The sequence below is a fragment of the Chaetodon auriga genome, chromosome 6 (genome assembly GCF_051107435.1).
Source record: "Chaetodon auriga isolate fChaAug3 chromosome 6, fChaAug3.hap1, whole genome shotgun sequence".
NCBI classification, from domain to species: Eukaryota; Metazoa; Chordata; class Actinopteri; order Chaetodontiformes; family Chaetodontidae; genus Chaetodon; species Chaetodon auriga.
Window position 1 is genome coordinate 602,501 of NC_135079.1, and position 17,500 is coordinate 620,000.

The 17,500-nt window shown below is 49.2% G+C and overlaps 2 protein-coding genes across 2 annotated transcripts in view; both read right to left on the reverse strand.

Moving 5' to 3' along the window:
• prr5l (proline rich 5 like) overlaps positions 1 to 6,790 on the reverse strand; it is a 21,103-nt gene extending 14,313 nt beyond the window's left edge. Inside the window, exon 1 of the mRNA XM_076732501.1 lies at positions 6,534 to 6,790. The gene's annotated coding sequence lies outside the window, so the exon portion shown is untranslated. The remainder of the gene's footprint in view (positions 1 to 6,533) is intronic.
• Positions 6,791 to 8,153: 1,363 nt separating this feature from the next.
• glsl (glutaminase like) overlaps positions 8,154 to 17,500 on the reverse strand; it is a 12,972-nt gene continuing 3,625 nt past the window's right edge. The window contains exons 3-21 of the mRNA XM_076733596.1: positions 17,282 to 17,328; positions 16,496 to 16,604; positions 16,013 to 16,136; positions 15,872 to 15,938; positions 15,471 to 15,583; positions 15,035 to 15,164; positions 14,690 to 14,757; positions 14,177 to 14,340; positions 13,824 to 13,882; positions 11,780 to 11,824; positions 11,642 to 11,700; positions 11,117 to 11,183; positions 10,992 to 11,042; positions 10,229 to 10,405; positions 10,006 to 10,137; positions 9,785 to 9,877; positions 9,642 to 9,703; positions 9,334 to 9,474; positions 8,154 to 8,769 (exon numbers count right to left, since the gene is read on the reverse strand). Of these exons, the coding sequence (XP_076589711.1) occupies positions 8,691 to 8,769; positions 9,334 to 9,474; positions 9,642 to 9,703; positions 9,785 to 9,877; positions 10,006 to 10,137; positions 10,229 to 10,405; positions 10,992 to 11,042; positions 11,117 to 11,183; positions 11,642 to 11,700; positions 11,780 to 11,824; positions 13,824 to 13,882; positions 14,177 to 14,340; positions 14,690 to 14,757; positions 15,035 to 15,164; positions 15,471 to 15,583; positions 15,872 to 15,938; positions 16,013 to 16,136; positions 16,496 to 16,604; positions 17,282 to 17,328 (1,787 nt within the window). The 3' untranslated portion in view covers positions 8,154 to 8,690. The remainder of the gene's footprint in view (positions 8,770 to 9,333; positions 9,475 to 9,641; positions 9,704 to 9,784; positions 9,878 to 10,005; positions 10,138 to 10,228; positions 10,406 to 10,991; positions 11,043 to 11,116; positions 11,184 to 11,641; positions 11,701 to 11,779; positions 11,825 to 13,823; positions 13,883 to 14,176; positions 14,341 to 14,689; positions 14,758 to 15,034; positions 15,165 to 15,470; positions 15,584 to 15,871; positions 15,939 to 16,012; positions 16,137 to 16,495; positions 16,605 to 17,281; positions 17,329 to 17,500) is intronic.

Genomic DNA, 17,500 nt, shown 5'->3' on the forward strand with positions numbered 1-17,500 from the left:
GAAAAGGCGTGGACGTGGACGTGGACGTGGACGTGGACGTGGACGTGGACATTTCTGTGAAGCCACTGTGAGACGAGCTTTCAGTCCTCCTCCTCCGTCTGTGCGCAGAGTTCGTCTCCTCCAGACCTCCTCTCGTTCTCCTCGTCGCCGGACGTTCAGGAAGTGGAGTCAAACTTTTCACCCGTGTGTTCGCTTCAATTTATGACATGACAGACGTGTTCTGGTGTTTCCGCTTCCCGTAGTGTACCTGAAGGGTCCACACGACAACAGAACAATCAGCGTCTGAGCCGCGAGACCAAAGCAGCGTTCAACACGGAGCATCGAGAGAAACATCACCGAACCATCAACCACACGCCCAGAAACCCTGAAACAGCACGTCCGCCACGAGTCGCCACGAGTCGCCACGAGACGCCACGAGACGCCACGAGTCGCCACGAGTCGCCACGAGACGCCACGAGTCCCCCACAAGTCCCAACTTCCATTTGAAGCTGAAGCTTTGATTTCTCCTCACTCTCGTCTTACAGTCATGACGAGCTGACCACAGAGCCGTCGCGTCCAGGACGCCCAGGTGGCTGATGGGATCTCAGAGCCCAGCATGTTCCGCAGGCTCTCGCCGTGCCGTCTCCTCTGATCACAGCCAATGAGAGGCCTCGTGCTGACAGTCAACACAAACACAGCATTGTTCATCCGACAGGACACGGCCGGAGCCAGAGGAGGAGCAGAGAGGAGGAGGAGCAGAGAGGAGGAGCAGAGAGGAGGCGGAGCAGTGAGGAGGAGGAGCGGAGAGGAGGAGCAGAGAGGAGGAGGAGCAGAGAGGAGGAGCAGAGAGGTGGAGGAGCAGAGAGGAGGAGCAGAGAGGAGGAGGAGCAGTGAGGAGGAGCAGAGAGGAGGCGGAGCAGAGAGGAGGAGCAGAGAGGTGGAGCGGTGAGGAGGAGCAGAGAGGAGGAGCAGAGAGGAGGCGGAGCAGTGAGGAGGAGCAGAGAGGAGGAGGAGCGGAGAGGAGGAGCAGAGAGGTGGAGGAGCAGAGAGGAGGAGCAGAGAGGAGGAGGAGCGGAGAGGAGGAGCAGTGAGGAGGAGCAGAGAGGTGGAGGAGCAGAGAGGAGGAGCAGAGAGGAGGAGGAGCGGAGAGGAGGAGCAGTGAGGAGAAGCAGAGAGGAGGAGGAGCAGAGAGGAGGAGCAGAGAGGTGGAGGAGCAGAGAGGAGGAGCAGTGAGGAGGAGCAGAGAGGAGGAGGAGCAGAGAGGAGGAGCAGAGAGGAGGAGGAGCAGTGAGGAGGAGCAGAGAGGAGGAGCAGAGAGGAGGAGGAGCAGTGAGGAGGAGCAGAGAGGAGGCGGAGCAGAGAGGAGGAGCAGAGAGGTGGAGGAGCAGAGAGGAGGAGGAGGAGCGGTGAGGAGGAGCACACTGAGTCGTCTCGTCAGGACGTTGGCGCTCGTATGTTCTAACCTGCGGGCAGAAATCCTACGTTCTTCAAACGCATCTTAAAACAAACAAAGAGAATTCGTCTTTAAAAGTTTAAATTTCCTTCAGATTCTGAAATTCGTTCATTCCATCATCAGGTCACCTGAAGAAACCGTGCGTCAGGTGTTCAGGTCGCACCTGATCTTCATCAACACACTGACTCAATCAGCAGCTTCACCGTGATGCGTTCACTTCCTGTTCTGAAGTCACTGAGGCTGTAAATTTGAGTTCCTGATTCTCGGGTTGTGTCAGGTGTTCTTTGTTCCACTTCAACGTCCGCAGACTCGTTTCACTAATTAGCCTGTTTGGAAATTAGCCTGCTAACTGCTAAGCTAACAGCAGCTCGTCCCGTGTTACTGAGAACACACAGACCAACGTTCAGTGTGACTTTAACACAGCTGATGTTTAGTCACACTCACACACGGTGTCGGCCTCATTCTACACTCAGAGTGTGTGTGTGTGCGTGTGTGTGCGTGTGTGCGTGTGTGTGTGTGCGTGTGTGCGTGCGTGTGTGCGTGGGACCACGTGTGCACAGTTCACCACATGTAGCGTTCACAGGATTTGGTGGTATTCAAACACACACACACACACACACACACACACACACACACACACACACACACACACACACACACACACACACAGCTGCTCACTGTAACCTTACAGGACGTCTCTCAGCGTCTTGTTGCAGCGGCACAAAGAGCGTCTTGGTCTGAGAAGATGATTCACTCAGTTCAGAAAAACTCTCACCTTCAACTCAAAGAAGTGGGCGTTAGGCGTCACCGTGTGTGCTACTGTCACCATGACGACCCATCTGGTACACACCAACACCAGTCACGAAAAGGTCACCCCCCCCCGTCAGATCCTCCTCCACAGTCTCACCCGTCAGTGTCCAGCTGATATCTGTGATGGCTTTAAAGGAAACATCTGAGTCTTCCTCCAGATGTTCAGATGATGTGTCTGAACACGTCTGTGGCGGCGTCCACTTAGCTTAGCTTAGCATAAAGACTGGAAACGGGGGGAAACAGCTAGCCTGGCTCTGTGTGAAGGAACACATCCACCTGTCAGCAGCTCACTGACAAACTCTACACCTCATTTGTTGAAGCATGAAGAAAAAGGTGTGAAAAAGGAGGTTTCACGGGTTCTGGGCAGGAGTGTCGACGTCTGTGGACCCCAACCACTTTTCTCTGCTATGCCCCAACCTGTGTCAGTTGCTAAGCAACCACAGAAACTCCAGGAAGTCACTGGTCCCCGTCCAGAAAAACTCCATAATCCACAAAACTGCTGTCTATATACCGTTTTTGTTTAGAGGCCAAACAAACGAGACAGAACACGTTGATCAGCGAGCTGCTGGCAGGCGGCTGGGCTAGCAGTTTCCCCCCGTTTCCAGTCTTTATGCTAAGCTAAGCTAATCAGCAGGGACTTAGACTGAACACAGTCACAACAGTGTGTGTGTGTGTGTGTGTGTGTGTGTGTGTGTGTCGCTGTGTGTGTCAGTTTGTCTGTGTGTGTCAGTTTGTCTGTGTGTGTGTGTGTGTGTGTGTGTGTGTGTGTGTGTGTGTGTGTGTGTGTGTCGCCTCCAGTCTGACCCTCGTCATGAGAAGCTGCTCACTCGTTAATTCAGTTACACACACAGATTTTTTATTGAAACTTTCCAAACTCCAATCAGCACCTCGTGGTTGTTTTCCTCCACCGACCAATCAGGCCGCAGTTCCCCTCATGTCTGTCCACATGTGTTCAGTGCTTCAAACATGGACGCTGCTGCAGAGAAGCTACAGACTGTCAACACACACACACACACACACACACACACAGAAGATCTGAACCATCAGACACTGATTCAGGATCAGACCAGATGAGAAATGGTCTCAGTCTGTCCTTCAGGTCCTGAGTGATGGACAGAAAAGATGATGATGTCACAGAGAAGATGACCTTTGACCTGTTAGAAAATGTCCTCATGTCATGATTTTATCATTTCTGTGAAATGATCATATATAATAATTAGAAAACATGTTGGTGAGGTCACAGTGACCTTTGACCTTTGACCACCAAAATCTGATCAGTTCAACGTTTGTGGCAATTCCTGACATTTCCTGAAGGCGTTTCAGAGAAATCACATTGACGACGGACGGACGGACGGACGGACGGACACACGACGCCTGCAGTCACGAGTGTCCCCACAGAGACTGTATAATAATGATCTAAAGAGACCAGAGACAAGAGGACAGCAGACACAGGAGACACTTTACTGCACGCAGCACTTCTACTCTGAACACTTGAAGTACATTATTATACTACAATTTTCAATGCAGTACTACATTACAGAGTATTTCCAGTGTGGGCCCTCAGTAAAGGAAGTGAGTACTTCCTCCATCACTGTCACATCCCATAATAAACAGTGTCGTAGAGCCACAGTTTATTTGGCATGGTTACACCTTCTGTGCTCCTCTGGCCTGAAGGCTCCTCCGATCTCTCCTCGTCCACCGCCTCCCTCATCTACTCCTGCTTCTGTTGGAGACTTCCTACGTTTCCCAGAATGCCATCTGTCCACATAATTAGAGGAAATGGTTCGATGTGTTCAGTGAAAATGACAGCGACAGAACCATGAAAGCAGTCAGACTTCTTCCAGTCAACAACACGTCGACGCTGCAGCTGTGACGGGCTGCGCTGCATTCATGTGGTCGTGAAACTGGTCACTGGTTCTTCTTCTCTGGTGGATTTCTGCCTGTTCGACCGCTGAACGTGGCAGCTCTACACCACCATGGCTGACGGCGCCGCGTCTACATGTGGTGATCAACAGGAAGTCAGAAACACCAAACCGCTGAGCGGAGGCAGCGAGGACAGGTGCATCAGACCGGACTGCACGGGACAACACGGTTTGTCTACTGCGAGGAGACGAGCAGGTCTGCCTCCAGGCTCTAAACCTGCCTGAAGGTCCGTCTGCAGACTCTGGACCACCTGGAGCCTCACCTGCGATCACACAGTCATCAAAGTCTGTCTGAAAGGTCTGAGCAGCCTGTCGGCCTCTACCTGTCCGTCTCTGCCTGTCCATGTCTACCTGTCCGTCTCTACCTGTCCGTCTCTACCCGTCCGTCTCTGCCTGTCCGTCTCTACCTGTCCGTCTCTGCCTGTCGGCCTCTACCTGTCCGTCTCTACCTGTCCGTCTCTGCCTGTCCGTCTCTACCTGTCCGTCTCTGCCTGTCTGTCTCTGCCTGTCGGCCTCTACCTGTCCGTCTCTGCCTGTCGGCCTCTACCTGTCCGTCTCTGCCTGTCCATGTCTACCTGTCCGTCTCTACCTGTCCGTCTCTACCCGTCCGTCTCTGCCTGTCCGTCTCTACCTGTCCGTCTCTGCCTGTCGGCCTCTACCTGTCCGTCTCTGCCTGTCCATGTCTACCTGTCCGTCTCTACCTGTCCGTCTCTACCCGTCCGTCTCTGCCTGTCCGTCTCTACCTGTCCGTCTCTGCCTGTCGGCCTCTACCTGTCCGTCTCTACCTGTCCGTCTCTACCTGTCCGTCTCTGCCTGTCCGTGTCTACCTGTCCGTCTCTGCCTGTCCGTCTCTACCTGTCCGTCTCTACCTGTCCGTCTCTGCCTGTCCATGTCTACCTGTCCGTCTCTACCTGTCCGTCTCTGCCTGTCTGTCTCTGCCTGTCGGCCTCTACCTGTCCGTCTCTGCCTGTCGGCCTCTACCTGTCCGTCTCTACCTGTCCGTCTCTGCCTGTCGGCCTCTACCTGTCCATCTCTACCTGTCCGTCTCTGCCTGTCCATGTCTGCCTGTCCGTCTGACCGCAACACACCTGTTCAGAGGTTTGGAACCTCCTGCCATGAAAGCTTGACTCAGGACAGTCAGACAGCAGAGAGGACGACTCTGTATGTCTGAGTGAGTGAAGACAGTCCTCTTTACAGAGAGAGGACAGACAGAGACAAAGAACCTCTGGACGACAGTTCAACCAGAGCAGAAGAAATCACCAGCTGGTGGACGAGAACCTGGACGCTGAGCATCAAATCTGTCATGACTTCAAGGAGAACAGTGTCCTCAAACGTTTCTGCTCCAACTGTAACTCCTGTCACTTCTGAGGATTCCTTCAAAGGTTCTCGATTCTTCTTCTAACAACAAAAAACATTCAATAAATTCACATCTGCGCCTTCGTTTGTTGGTTGGTTTGACGCAGTCTGGAACGCCGTGCTGAGGCCCGCTCCTCACACCGGACACAGCTGATTGATCAAACACCAGATCTGATCAGTGATCAGTGTCGACACACGAGTCGGGGATCAGGTGGGAGCTGAAGAAAAGCAGGTCGTGCATGTGCAGCACGTTCCCAACACACCTGGAGGGACTCAACTACATGTTGCTGTCTACAAGACTTTAATCCACCGTAATCTACGTCGACTTCAGCCGAGTCTGGACTTAAATCAAGATCTATTAGACCAAAATGACCTGAAGGCTTTTCTACAAGAACAGAACCTGCCTGAGGTGCTTCTCAATAAAACTAAACCACCTGCGAGTCCATCAGAGTCCCTGTGGACCTAAACCATCAGCAGGGCTAAGCACAGGCTCTGAATTACATGCAGGTCCATCATCAAGTACCTGCAGGTCTAAAGACCACCTGCAAACTCTAAACTACAAGACCTCAACTCCCTGAAGGCCTCTTTACAAAACCTGAACCACATCTAAACCCCCGAACGTCTCCTGACAACAGCTGAGCTGCCTGTGGATCCACCATGAGCCAGAACTAAACCACCTGTGGACCTATTTACAGACTCTAATCTACCCGACTAGACGGAAACCGACCTGCTCGATCCACAAAACTGAACCACCTGCAACCTGGACCTGGTTTGGAGCCTCTAAGCCATCAAAGACCAGCAAAGACTGCTCTGAAGGTCTGCTCTGATGGTGTCCTACCTGCAAGTCCAGTTTCAGAGTCTGAACGTTGTTTTATTGTGTGTGAAGTGAATCCGCACAGACAGTCTGCGGGACACGCCGCCGGAGGACCGTGCGAAGTCGAACACATGCTGCACTTTCTGAGTCATGTGACAGGACACAACCTGAGCCAGGTGGTCCCGGTGCGTGAACTCACCTGTGCAGACCCTCCTCTCTGCTGCTGATGAAGAAAAAGCGTCCACAGTCCTCACAGGAGACGACCAAAGTGAAGAAACGCTGCTCCTCATCATCAGCTCTCACTCTGGACCCATCGCTTCACTTCCCGCGACGGCGAACAGACAGCGAACCCACGGCGAGCACAAAGCGAACACACAACGTACGTCGCGCTCGTGCGGAGGTGACTGAGAACTTCCGGCCGTCAAACTCTCATAGAGTCGACTTGGACTCACTCATGTTGCTCCTCTTCACCGGAGAGACCGACCTCCACCTCCGCCTGCGCTCAACAGGCGAGAGGCAGCGGCCGACAAGCTGCACGAGCTAGCTGCCGACACTTCCGCTTACTGCCTTCAAAGTAAAAGTCCACTTCCATACGCGCGGTCACTCTGATCATTTTCTCAGTCAGAGAGGTTTCATGAATGTTTCATGTCTGAGAAAAGGATGCTTCAGAATCAGGACATCTGAGAAAATTTACTAGATGTTCACATGTTTCCAGTAAAACAATAAAATAAAATAAAATAAAATGATCTAATATATGGATTCTAGTGAATAATAATAATGGTTATTATTATCTTTATTGAATTAGAATCTGTTATCAGCGTTCATTATTTAATGTTTCAGCTCAGTCACCCTCAGCTCCTTCCTCCTGACCCCCCGCTGTGGGAGCAAACTGAGTTTCTTTGTTTGTTTTCAGTTGGTCAGAAACTCTTTTCTTTAGTTTTTAAACACTTTTCTTTTCTTTTTAAAACTCTTTTTAACTCTTTTAAACTCTTTTCTTCAGTTTTTTAAATTACTTAAACTCTTTTCTTTAGCTTTTAAAACTCTTTCGAATCAGTTTCTTGACTTCGTCTTCTTGTTTTTCTATTTAAAAAATTTGTGTTTGTGTATCTGACTGTTTTCATCTCTCCCTAAAGCTCTTTTGTCAACATTTTTTTTGTCAAAAAGTATTTAAAAAAAAACAGTAATATCTTCAAATGGCTTGTTACTTGGCAGGTTTCATTCATCTCATCGTTCAGCTGTTTCATTTTTACACGATGTTACGTTATACTTTTATTCTGAAGGTGAACTAGTTGACTTCCGGCATGGGTCTGCTCCGAACTTGACAGGCGTCCTGCCTCTCGGCCGATGATTGGCTCAGATGAGTTCTTCTCATGAATATTCATTGTGCAGAACAGAGAGATGAAATGAAGAAGTTTGTCTGTTCGATGATTTTCAGGAAAAAGACTTTTCGCTTCATCGGCTGCTGCCAAAGCTTCGCCTGCGTGGAGCCGTAAAGCTCCTCATCACACTCTTCATCCCGCTGTCCATTCCACATACACACAGTGTGCATGTGGAGCTGTGTTAGCGTGCACTGCCTGTGCTTTCATAAAGCTTGAGTTCCTCCTTCAGAGCTGAGCGTTTCTTTGATTTTGGGTGAAATCAGACACACGAAGCAGCAGGAAAGCTCTTTATTGTAACTTTACTTCATGTTTCAAAGGAGAAGTTTGAGCTTTTCAACATGTTTTTCATCAAATGATGATTTTCATATGAAGTTCATCAGTCAGATCCAGAGTTTCGTGGTGTTTCTCTGTGAACTTGACTCCAGATCCTCACCTTCACGCTGAACGTCTCCTTTCTGTGGAAGCGACGAGCTTCAGGCTTTAACCTCGTCAGGCTCACGCTGACAGCCATCACTGAAGCAGCTGCTGGTTCTATGCTCTGTGGGTTCATGGTTTTTAATGACAACTCATTAATGTGGAGGAGGTGTGAACAGGAGGAGACCAGGTCTCACTCCTCAGAAACAAACAGCTGCTGAATGAAGAAGCACTGCAGCAGATCCCAGATCAGCGTCTCCTCATCAGCAGAGACGCAGCTGAGCAGAATATCAATGAGCTGCAGCTCAGCGCTGAACGTTAACTCTCTGCAGCTCGGACGAGACGCAGAGAGGGAACGGAGTCGTGTCAGGAAGCCATGTTTCCTCCAGAGCGATGCACCAACCTCCCTGACACCTGACCTCTGACCTCTGACCTCTGATCAACCAAGAACACCGACAGTCTGATTCAGTCCAGTCCGTCTGACACCTGAACAGTTTCCTGTTTCTCTCATCAGACACGTCCAGACGACTTTGTCAAGAGGTCAAAGGTCACATTGAGGCTCCTCAGATGGCCTCCTGCAGCAGCTGGACTGCAGCCTCCTGGTTGTGCCTCCTGGCCTCCTGCAGAGGAGAGCTCCCCCACCTGGATAAAGACAGAACTGCATCACACACTGGCCCTGCAGAGGTGGAAGGCTTTCAGGTAAATCACACTCAGGGGCTGGACCCGAGGAGGCGTCCCAGCCTGCAGCACCTCCTCCAGCACCTCCTCCAGCTCACTGCCTGTCAGATATCTGTTAGAAACACCTGGTTTGGATATTTTGGTGCTTCTCATCGAGTAGCAGTGGAGGAAGTATTCAGATCCTTCACTGAGGTAAAAGTACCCGGACGACGATGTAAAAATACGAGGTCGGGCCCTCCAGAGGGTCAGCGGGTCAATCTGAGGGGCCGTCACATGACTGATGATAAACAAACCTTTTTTCACTTTCTGGACCTTTTTGATTTTTACCTTTTCATCATTTCATCATTTGTCCTCAAACGATCATTTAATGTTCAGAGACGCTGCTTTAACTGCGTAACTCCACCTGAAGTAAAAAGTACAGGATTTCCCCCTGAAACGTAGTAGAAGTATACAGGAACACATGATGGAAATACTCATGTAAAGTACCACAGTCATGGTCACGGCTGCGTCCAGCAGGTACGGCCTCACCTGTCCTGCAGGGCGCCGTTCGCTCCGGCGTTCTGCAGCAGGAAGCGGATGACCTCCGTGTGACCTTCGGCGGCCGCCACGTGCAGAGCGGACCTGCCGTCATAGTCGACGGCGTTCACATCTACTCCGGACAGGAAGTACCTGCAGACAAGAGAAGACGAAGACACACGTAATCACACGCTGACGTGTTGTTTTCTGGTGAGCCAATGTTGAGTGAGACGTGTGCTGTCCGTTTGTTTGTTTGTTTGTTTGTTTGTTTGTTTACTTTGACAATGATCAGTATTAAAGTGTTCATTGAATCAGTTTACCTCCTCAGCGTCTGGACGTCTCCTCTAAAAGCCGCCAGCAGGACATTCATGATCTGATATCCCTGCAGAGAGGAAGCTTCACACGTCACACAGAAGGACTCTGACAAACTGACCTGGGATCAGAACGGAGGCGCAGCACTGACCTCAGATTCAGTCTTCCAGTGTCTGTAGGCCAGAATCTGCCTGAACGGAGTCCTGATGTCGAAGGTGTGCAGCTGAAATGTTGAGATGAGCTCCTACAAACACACACACACACACACACACACACACACACACACACACACACAGAGGAGAACAAAGGTAAAACTTGAACAACACTTTGACGGACGTGTCCCCTGCTGGCTGTCTCAGAGACAGGTGAGACCTGGCAGAAGTGGACGGCCCTCCAGCTGTTCCCACAGGCGTCTAACTCAGGAGAGAACGCCATCAGACCCAGAACACCAGGAACCACGGCCAGCAGGGCGCCGTGGCTGCTGGACACGGCCGGCATCGACGTCTGCGACACAAAACGTTTGGGACGCGGTCACATGACTCTGAAAGGATTTCCTCTTTGATAAAAACTTCGTTGAGCAGTTTGGAGGCGGGACCTTGTAGTGGAAGGTCGTGGAGTAATCCTTCATCCCCGCCACCTGCATCATGGACAGCATGCTCCGTGTGGCCGCCGGTGACAGCACCTGGTCACCTGACAACGGACAGAGCCCCCCATTGGCTAACGAAGCGGCCATGACGGCTCCTGATTCGCAGGTGATCTCCGTTGAGGCGCACTGTCAGACAGCAGAGACACTCACAGTCATGTGGTCCAGAAAATAATGGACAAAGTTCTTTCATTGGTTTTATTGAAGCGACAAATGAAGATGATGATTTTCTGCTCTTGAATTCAGATTCATCATGTGAGTAAAAAGGGTTTTGGTTGACGTGTTTGATAAAGATTTGACAAAGATTCATTCAGACCAAAGTCACGTTTCATTTGTCTTCATGCTTTATGTCCATCAGTCCAATAGAGCAGGTCGACCTGAGACGAGACCCTCAAAGACTCCAACGCCTCCTTTCTGTTCAAACATTTACACACTCAGGGAAAGAGTCCGGAGGAGTCTCTGGACACTGAAAATGATCTGGACGGCTTTAAATCAGCAGTTTGACATGTTCTTGTCTCAGTTAGAGTTTGAGTCGGAGCAGAACCAGAACCACAAGCCTGCAGGTCCTGGAACCTGCAGGAGGACATTTCAATCAACGGTTTGAGGGACGAAACCCATTTGTTTGAGCTCAGAGACGTTAAGAAGTTCCTCCTGAACGTGTGGACCTGCAGGGATTCAACACAGTGAATTCAGGGGGGCAGTGAAGGCGTCGTACCTGCAGCAGGAGATCCAAAGCTGCGCTGATGTCCGTCTTCTCTGGAAAACACTGAAAGACACAAGACCAGTCAAAGAGCAGGAGGAGGGAACACTGAGGAGCTTTGATCTTTGGAGGAGTTTTACCTTTTTCTCCTGCAGGTAGAAGGACAGAGAGTGAAGTCTGACGCCGACCTTCCTGCTGCTCTGAAAACTGAAGACAACAACAACAACACACTCACTTTACGGCCTGCTGCTCGCCTCAGACGCACACAAGGTGTTTGTCTCCTTCAGTCCATTAAAGAATCTTCTCTGATATCTAACAAGTCAGTGTGTCTCCAGGTCAACAGACTGTTTCAGCTGAATGAGGTCACTTCCTGATCTCAGCACTGGAAGCCGATTTATTCTGTTAACACACATCCTGAAATAAGAGAAACAGTCATCATCCCAGTTTTGACTGTTTTAAGAAGAATAATCTTGAAGGCTCAATGTGAGACTCTCCATAGTTAAAATGAGGAGTGTTCGATCAGAGGAAGAAGGTCAGTCAGCTGTGATAAACACTGAGCTGTTAGCAGTTAGCATTCAGTGTTTGAGTGTGAGTTAATGTGGAACATCATCTGACTGTGAAACAACAATCTCTTATCACTGCAGCTCCGTGAGCAGGATCAGGACCTGCTGCAGCTCAAGCTGCCGTGCTCCTTGTTGCAGAGCCTCCGGATGACGTTCAGCACCTACAGTACAAACACACAAACAGTAAGCTTGTCTCTGAGAGGACATTTATACCGTCTGTCCTCTGTCTGCCTCACTTACTGAGTCATACTTCTCCTCTTCCTCAGCACTCAGCCTCCCCGCCAGCTGGAGACACACAGTATACAGCATCAGAGGAAGTGACATCACTGCTAACAGATGGACGGATGGATGGACGGATGAATGGATGGATGAGTGGACGGATGGATGGATGGATGGATGAATGAGTGGACGGATGGATGGATGAGTGGATGAATGAGTGGACGGATGGATGGATGAGTGGATGAATGAGTGGACGGATGGATGGATGGATGGATGGATGAGTGGATGGATGAGTGGACAGATGGATGGATGAGTGGATGAATGAGTGGACGGATGGATGGATGAGTGGATGAATGAGTGGACAGATGGATGGATGAGTGGATGAATGAGTGGACGGATGGATGGATGGATGGATGGATGAGTGGATGAATGAGTGGACGGATGGATGGATGGATGGATGGATGAATGAGTGGACAGATGGATGGATGAGTGGATGAATGAGTGGACAGATGGATGGATGAGTGGATGAATGAGTGGACGGATGGATGGATGGATGGATGGATGGATGGATGGATGAGTGGACGGATGGATGGATGGATGGATGGATGAATGAGTGGACAGATGGATGGATGAGTGGATGAATGAGTGGACAGATGGATGGATGAGTGGATGAATGAGTGGACGGATGGATGGATGGATGGATGGATGAGTGGATGGATGAGTGGACAGATGGATGGATGAGTGGATGAATGAGTGGACGGATGGATGGATGAGTGGATGAATGAGTGGACAGATGGATGGATGAGTGGATGAATGAGTGGACGGATGGATGGATGGATGGATGGATGAGTGGATGAATGAGTGGACGGATGGATGGATGGATGGATGGATGGATGAATGAGTGGACAGATGGATGGATGAGTGGATGAATGAGTGGACAGATGGATGGATGAGTGGATGAATGAGTGGACGGATGGATGGACAGATGGATGGATGAGTGGATGAATGAGTGGACGGATGGATGGATGAGTGGATGAATGAGTGGACAGATGGATGGATGAGTGGATGAATGAGTGGACGGATGGATGGATGGATGGATGGATGGATGAGTGGATGAATGAGTGGACGGATGGATGGATGGATGGATGGATGGATGAATGAGTGGACAGATGGATGGATGAGTGGATGAATGAGTGGACGGATGGATGGATGAGTGGATGAATGAGTGGACGGATGGATGGATGAGTGGATGAATGAGTGGACAGATGGATGGATGAGTGGATGAATGAGTGGACAGATGGATGGATGGATGGATGGATGAGTGGATGGATGAGTGGACAGATGAGTGGATGAATGAGTGGACAGATGGATGGATGAGTGGATGAATGAGTGGACGGATGGATGGATGGATGGATGGATGAGTGGATGAATGAGTGGACGGATGGATGGATGGATGGATGAGTGGATGGATGAGTGGACGGATGGATGGATGAGTGGATGAATGAGTGGACGGATGGATGGATGGATGGATGAGTGGATGGATGAGTGGACGGATGGATGGATGAGTGGATGGATGAGTGGCCGGATGGATGGATGGATGGATGGATTGATGAGTGGATGAATGAGTGGACGGATGGATGGATGAGTGGACGGACAGATGGATGGATGGATGGGTGGATGGATGGGTGGATGAATGGATGAGTGGATGGATGGATGGATGGATGGATGGATGGATGATGGATGAGTGGATGGATGGATGAGTGAATGGATGGATGGATGAGTGGATGGATGAGTGGATGGATGGATGAGTGGATGGATGGATGAGTGGACAGATGGATGGATGGATGGATGGATTGATGAGTGGATGAATGAGTGGACGGATGGATGGATGAGTGGACGGACGGATGGATGGATGGATGGGTGGATGGATGGGTGGATAAATGGATGAGTGGATGGATGGGTGGATGAATGGATGAGTGGATGGATGGATGGATGGATGGATGAGTGGATGGATGGATGAGTGAATGGATGGATGGATGAGTGGATGGATGGATGAGTGGCTTACCTGTAGTAAAGATGTAGTAACAATGGCTCCTGTCTCAGTGAGCGGGCTGTGAGGAAGTCCTGCAAACAGAGATTTGAATCAAAGTGTTAGTGCTCTCTGCTGCACAGGGTCAGAGGTCAGAGGTCAGGGCCGACACATGCTGTAGCCATGTTAGCAATGGCGACTGTTTCAACACTAGAAATACGGTAAAGTCTTAACTCTGACACCTCAAATATCAGACTGATATTTGGTGAAAGAAACATTAGAAATGTGATTTAAGATTTAAAAATTGACATCAGGAACATGATCGATCTCTGATTCCAGCAAAAGAAAACAGACTGATCCCGACAGTGTAAGACAGGGGTGACCTGGACCTGTTTTAGTGAGAGTGAATGGAGAGTCGTATCTGGAGAACCCCTCCATGCCAACGTATCTGTGGACAAAGTCAGAGCCCAGCAGGTCCACTGCCACGCCGTACACCAGCGGCCATGACAGCTCACCCAGGACCAGAGAGCCGGCCCAGTCACCCAGAGACAACCTGACAGACAGATGGACAGACAGACAGTGGAGACAAATCCCATTTACTGTATACCATATCATGTCAAGTACTGACCAGGGCCTTTATTTACCTCAGCTGTCCTTATGTAAAACAGGCTTGTATTAGAAACAGGCCTTTATTTAATTCCCTCTGTTCAACAAGTCTAACTGGTCTTGTTTGAGCATAAAGCCTTGTTTTAATCCCTGTTACTGCATTTTGCTGCATAAAAGTTGGTCTTAACTGAAATACAGGCTTGTTGCTGAATAGTTACACTGGCGCAAGTTCTACTAATCTAAAGGAAATACTCATGTAAAGTACAAGTATGTTGTAATTATATGTAAGTATATACCTCTGTCCATCCACAGTGCAGATTGAGACGCTCCACTTAGTGCTGTCCACGCTGTCCTTCTCTTTCTCCTGATTCAACAGATACAAAACAGTAAAAGGTCGTTTGGGTTCATTCACCATTTCTGACCAGATTTGATTCCCTGGCACCTCCAAAAATATGCTCCGCTTGCTTATTTTACTTGAAAACGTAATCACAACATTTATTCACATGCGCACTCAGACAGCCACTAAGGACATGAGAACGTCCGAACTATTTGTTTCTTTGTCCAGATTTTCTGCCTTTTTTTTTTTTCGGTTTCTACCAAAAGTCTAGTTTCGGGCAGTTATACTCAGATACAGAGCTCACCTGGACAGAGGAGAGCTGACGACACCTTGAAAACAATTTCTGAGTTTCTTCAGTGAAAGTGGAAAAATCTGGGATGACGAATCGTCCCTGCAGAGCTTTCAGGATCAGAGAGACAAATCCTGTGACACACCTACAGCAGGAAAGACAATGGACAGAATCAGCAGCAGAACCACAAATAAAACACATCATCAGGACAACAACCACAGCCAAAAGCATGACTACAGCACTAAATACAACCAAAACCAGAGTCCTGCAATCCACAATAAGATGTAAAACAATGAGATCAGATCCAGAAACATGACCACCAGTGGTCTGATCCTCATATTTCAGCTGGAGATAAAGCAGTGTGTCATCTGCAAAACGTCGGAGGTAGATTTCTATTTTCTAAACTGTTTGGCTCAAATACTAAACACAGATTGGAATATAAAATAAGGACCTGTGGAAAGTGTCTCTGTCCACCAATCCATCGGCATCCTGCAGTTTCCTCAGGTGGAGGAAACAGTCCCTGAGCCGAGGGTCAGACCTGTGCAGACCGGAGCTCCAGATGGCCTGATGGAGAAAACAAACAAACCCAAAGAGTTCCTTCAACTCCCCAACAATCATTCACACAACAGAAAAACAGAAAAGGAAAAATACAAACAAACGCTTCAAGAAATCATCTCATCAGAGACTGATTCAGTGTTTGCATGTGATAAAGTGTTATTGTAAACTGCATCAGTGCATCGTCTCTTCAATAGTCTCTATTTCCTTCACATCATAAAGACTCAGAATGATGTGTGAGAGAGTTTATGTGGGGTTTCTCTTCACAGCGTCTTGCTTGATTATGAGTGAAAATACCTCAAAGAACCGGCCGACGTTAATTCTTCCGTCTGCAGCGAAGCTGTCAAACAGAACATCAGCAGCCCTGAAACAGCAGAGGAGTAAGTTCAGCATGGACGGTGACTTCAGCGGACGTTAGAGGCTGATGTGAAGACTCACCCCCTGCGCCTGGATGGACTCTGCTGGGGGGGGAACCAGGGCTGGGCGGGGGAGAAGCCTTTGTCCTCCGGCTGGACGGCAGCCTGAGGGAGAGGGGGCTTCAGGCAGCCGTTACTGGCTGATACTGGGACCACATGAAATCATAAACTGGGATTATCACCTCGAGGTTGTTTCCCTCCAACAACCAATCAGCTGCAGTTTACATCCAAATCCGTCATTATGATGTCACAGTGAAGCTGACCTTTGACCTTTTGGACATAGAATGCCATCACTTCATCCTTTTGTCCTCTGAGACATCAGTGTGACATTTTGTCATAATTAAATTAATTCTTGCGTTATGGCCAAAGACATGTTTGGTGAGGTCACAGTGACCTTTGACCTTTGATCAGCTAAATCAGTTCATCTTTGAGTCAAAGTTTGTGCTGAACTGAAAACAAACTGAAGAACAAAACGCATTTCCTGGACCTGTAGACCTATTTGTACCTGCAGGTCCAGGACTGACGAGGCTGATGGGCTTCTGGACCGGACTCTGGACTGCAGTCTGGACCTGGTTCTGGATCAGGCTCCTGGGAGCTGGACGGAGTGCTGAATCCTTGAAAACAGCGTAAAATAAACATAGATGTAACATTACTGCAATAAACACCTGGACTGTGTAAATGCTGCAGAAGTGGAGGAAGAATTCACATCCTTAAAGGTTCAAATACCACACTGTAAAAAATGACACTCACACTGAAAATGTTACCGAAGTGTGGGAGTATAAGTAAGTAAAAGTACTGCGTGCAGTAAAGTGTCCCCTGTGTCTGTTGTCCTCTTGTCTCTGGTCTCTTTAGATCATGGTGTCTCCTCATTCATGTCTCAGCAGGACGTTCCTGTTGGAGTTGGTTGAGGTGGAGCTCATTTTAAACTAATGATTCTTTTCATTCTGGATCAATCTGCTGATCATTTCCTCCATCGATCGATCGATCGTTTGCTTTGGAAACATTTGCAAACAACAAATCTTTGTCTGTAAAGTAACTTGTAACTAAAGCTGTCAGATACATGTGGTGAAGTAAGAAGTAGAATATGTCCCTCTGAGACGTGGTGGAGCAGAACATGGACACGCTCAGGTTTGAAGGAACAGTCTGGACTGGATGCATGTGGCTCCGTTCACTGAGGCTTTGACCTTTCAGGTGTAAATCAGACCTAAGGCTTGTGTTCAGACTGACGACAGGATGGTCTCATTCTGTCAGGGAGGACGAGGCTGAGCGTGACGTGTTGAGGCAGGTCTACCTGGTTCTCGGAGCTCCTCCTCCTCTCCTCTGTCATCCCTCCATCATCTGCCAGAGAAGAGAAGAGAAGAGAAGAGAAGAAAACCTCCTTCATCCTCTGCAGCTTCAACAAACACTGGATGTTTCAGTCTGTGAGCTGATGACAGATCAGCTGCTGCGTGTGCTCTCATGCTGAAGTCAAGTCTAAAGGTCAACCAGCTGACCTGAGGACGTGAAGGCT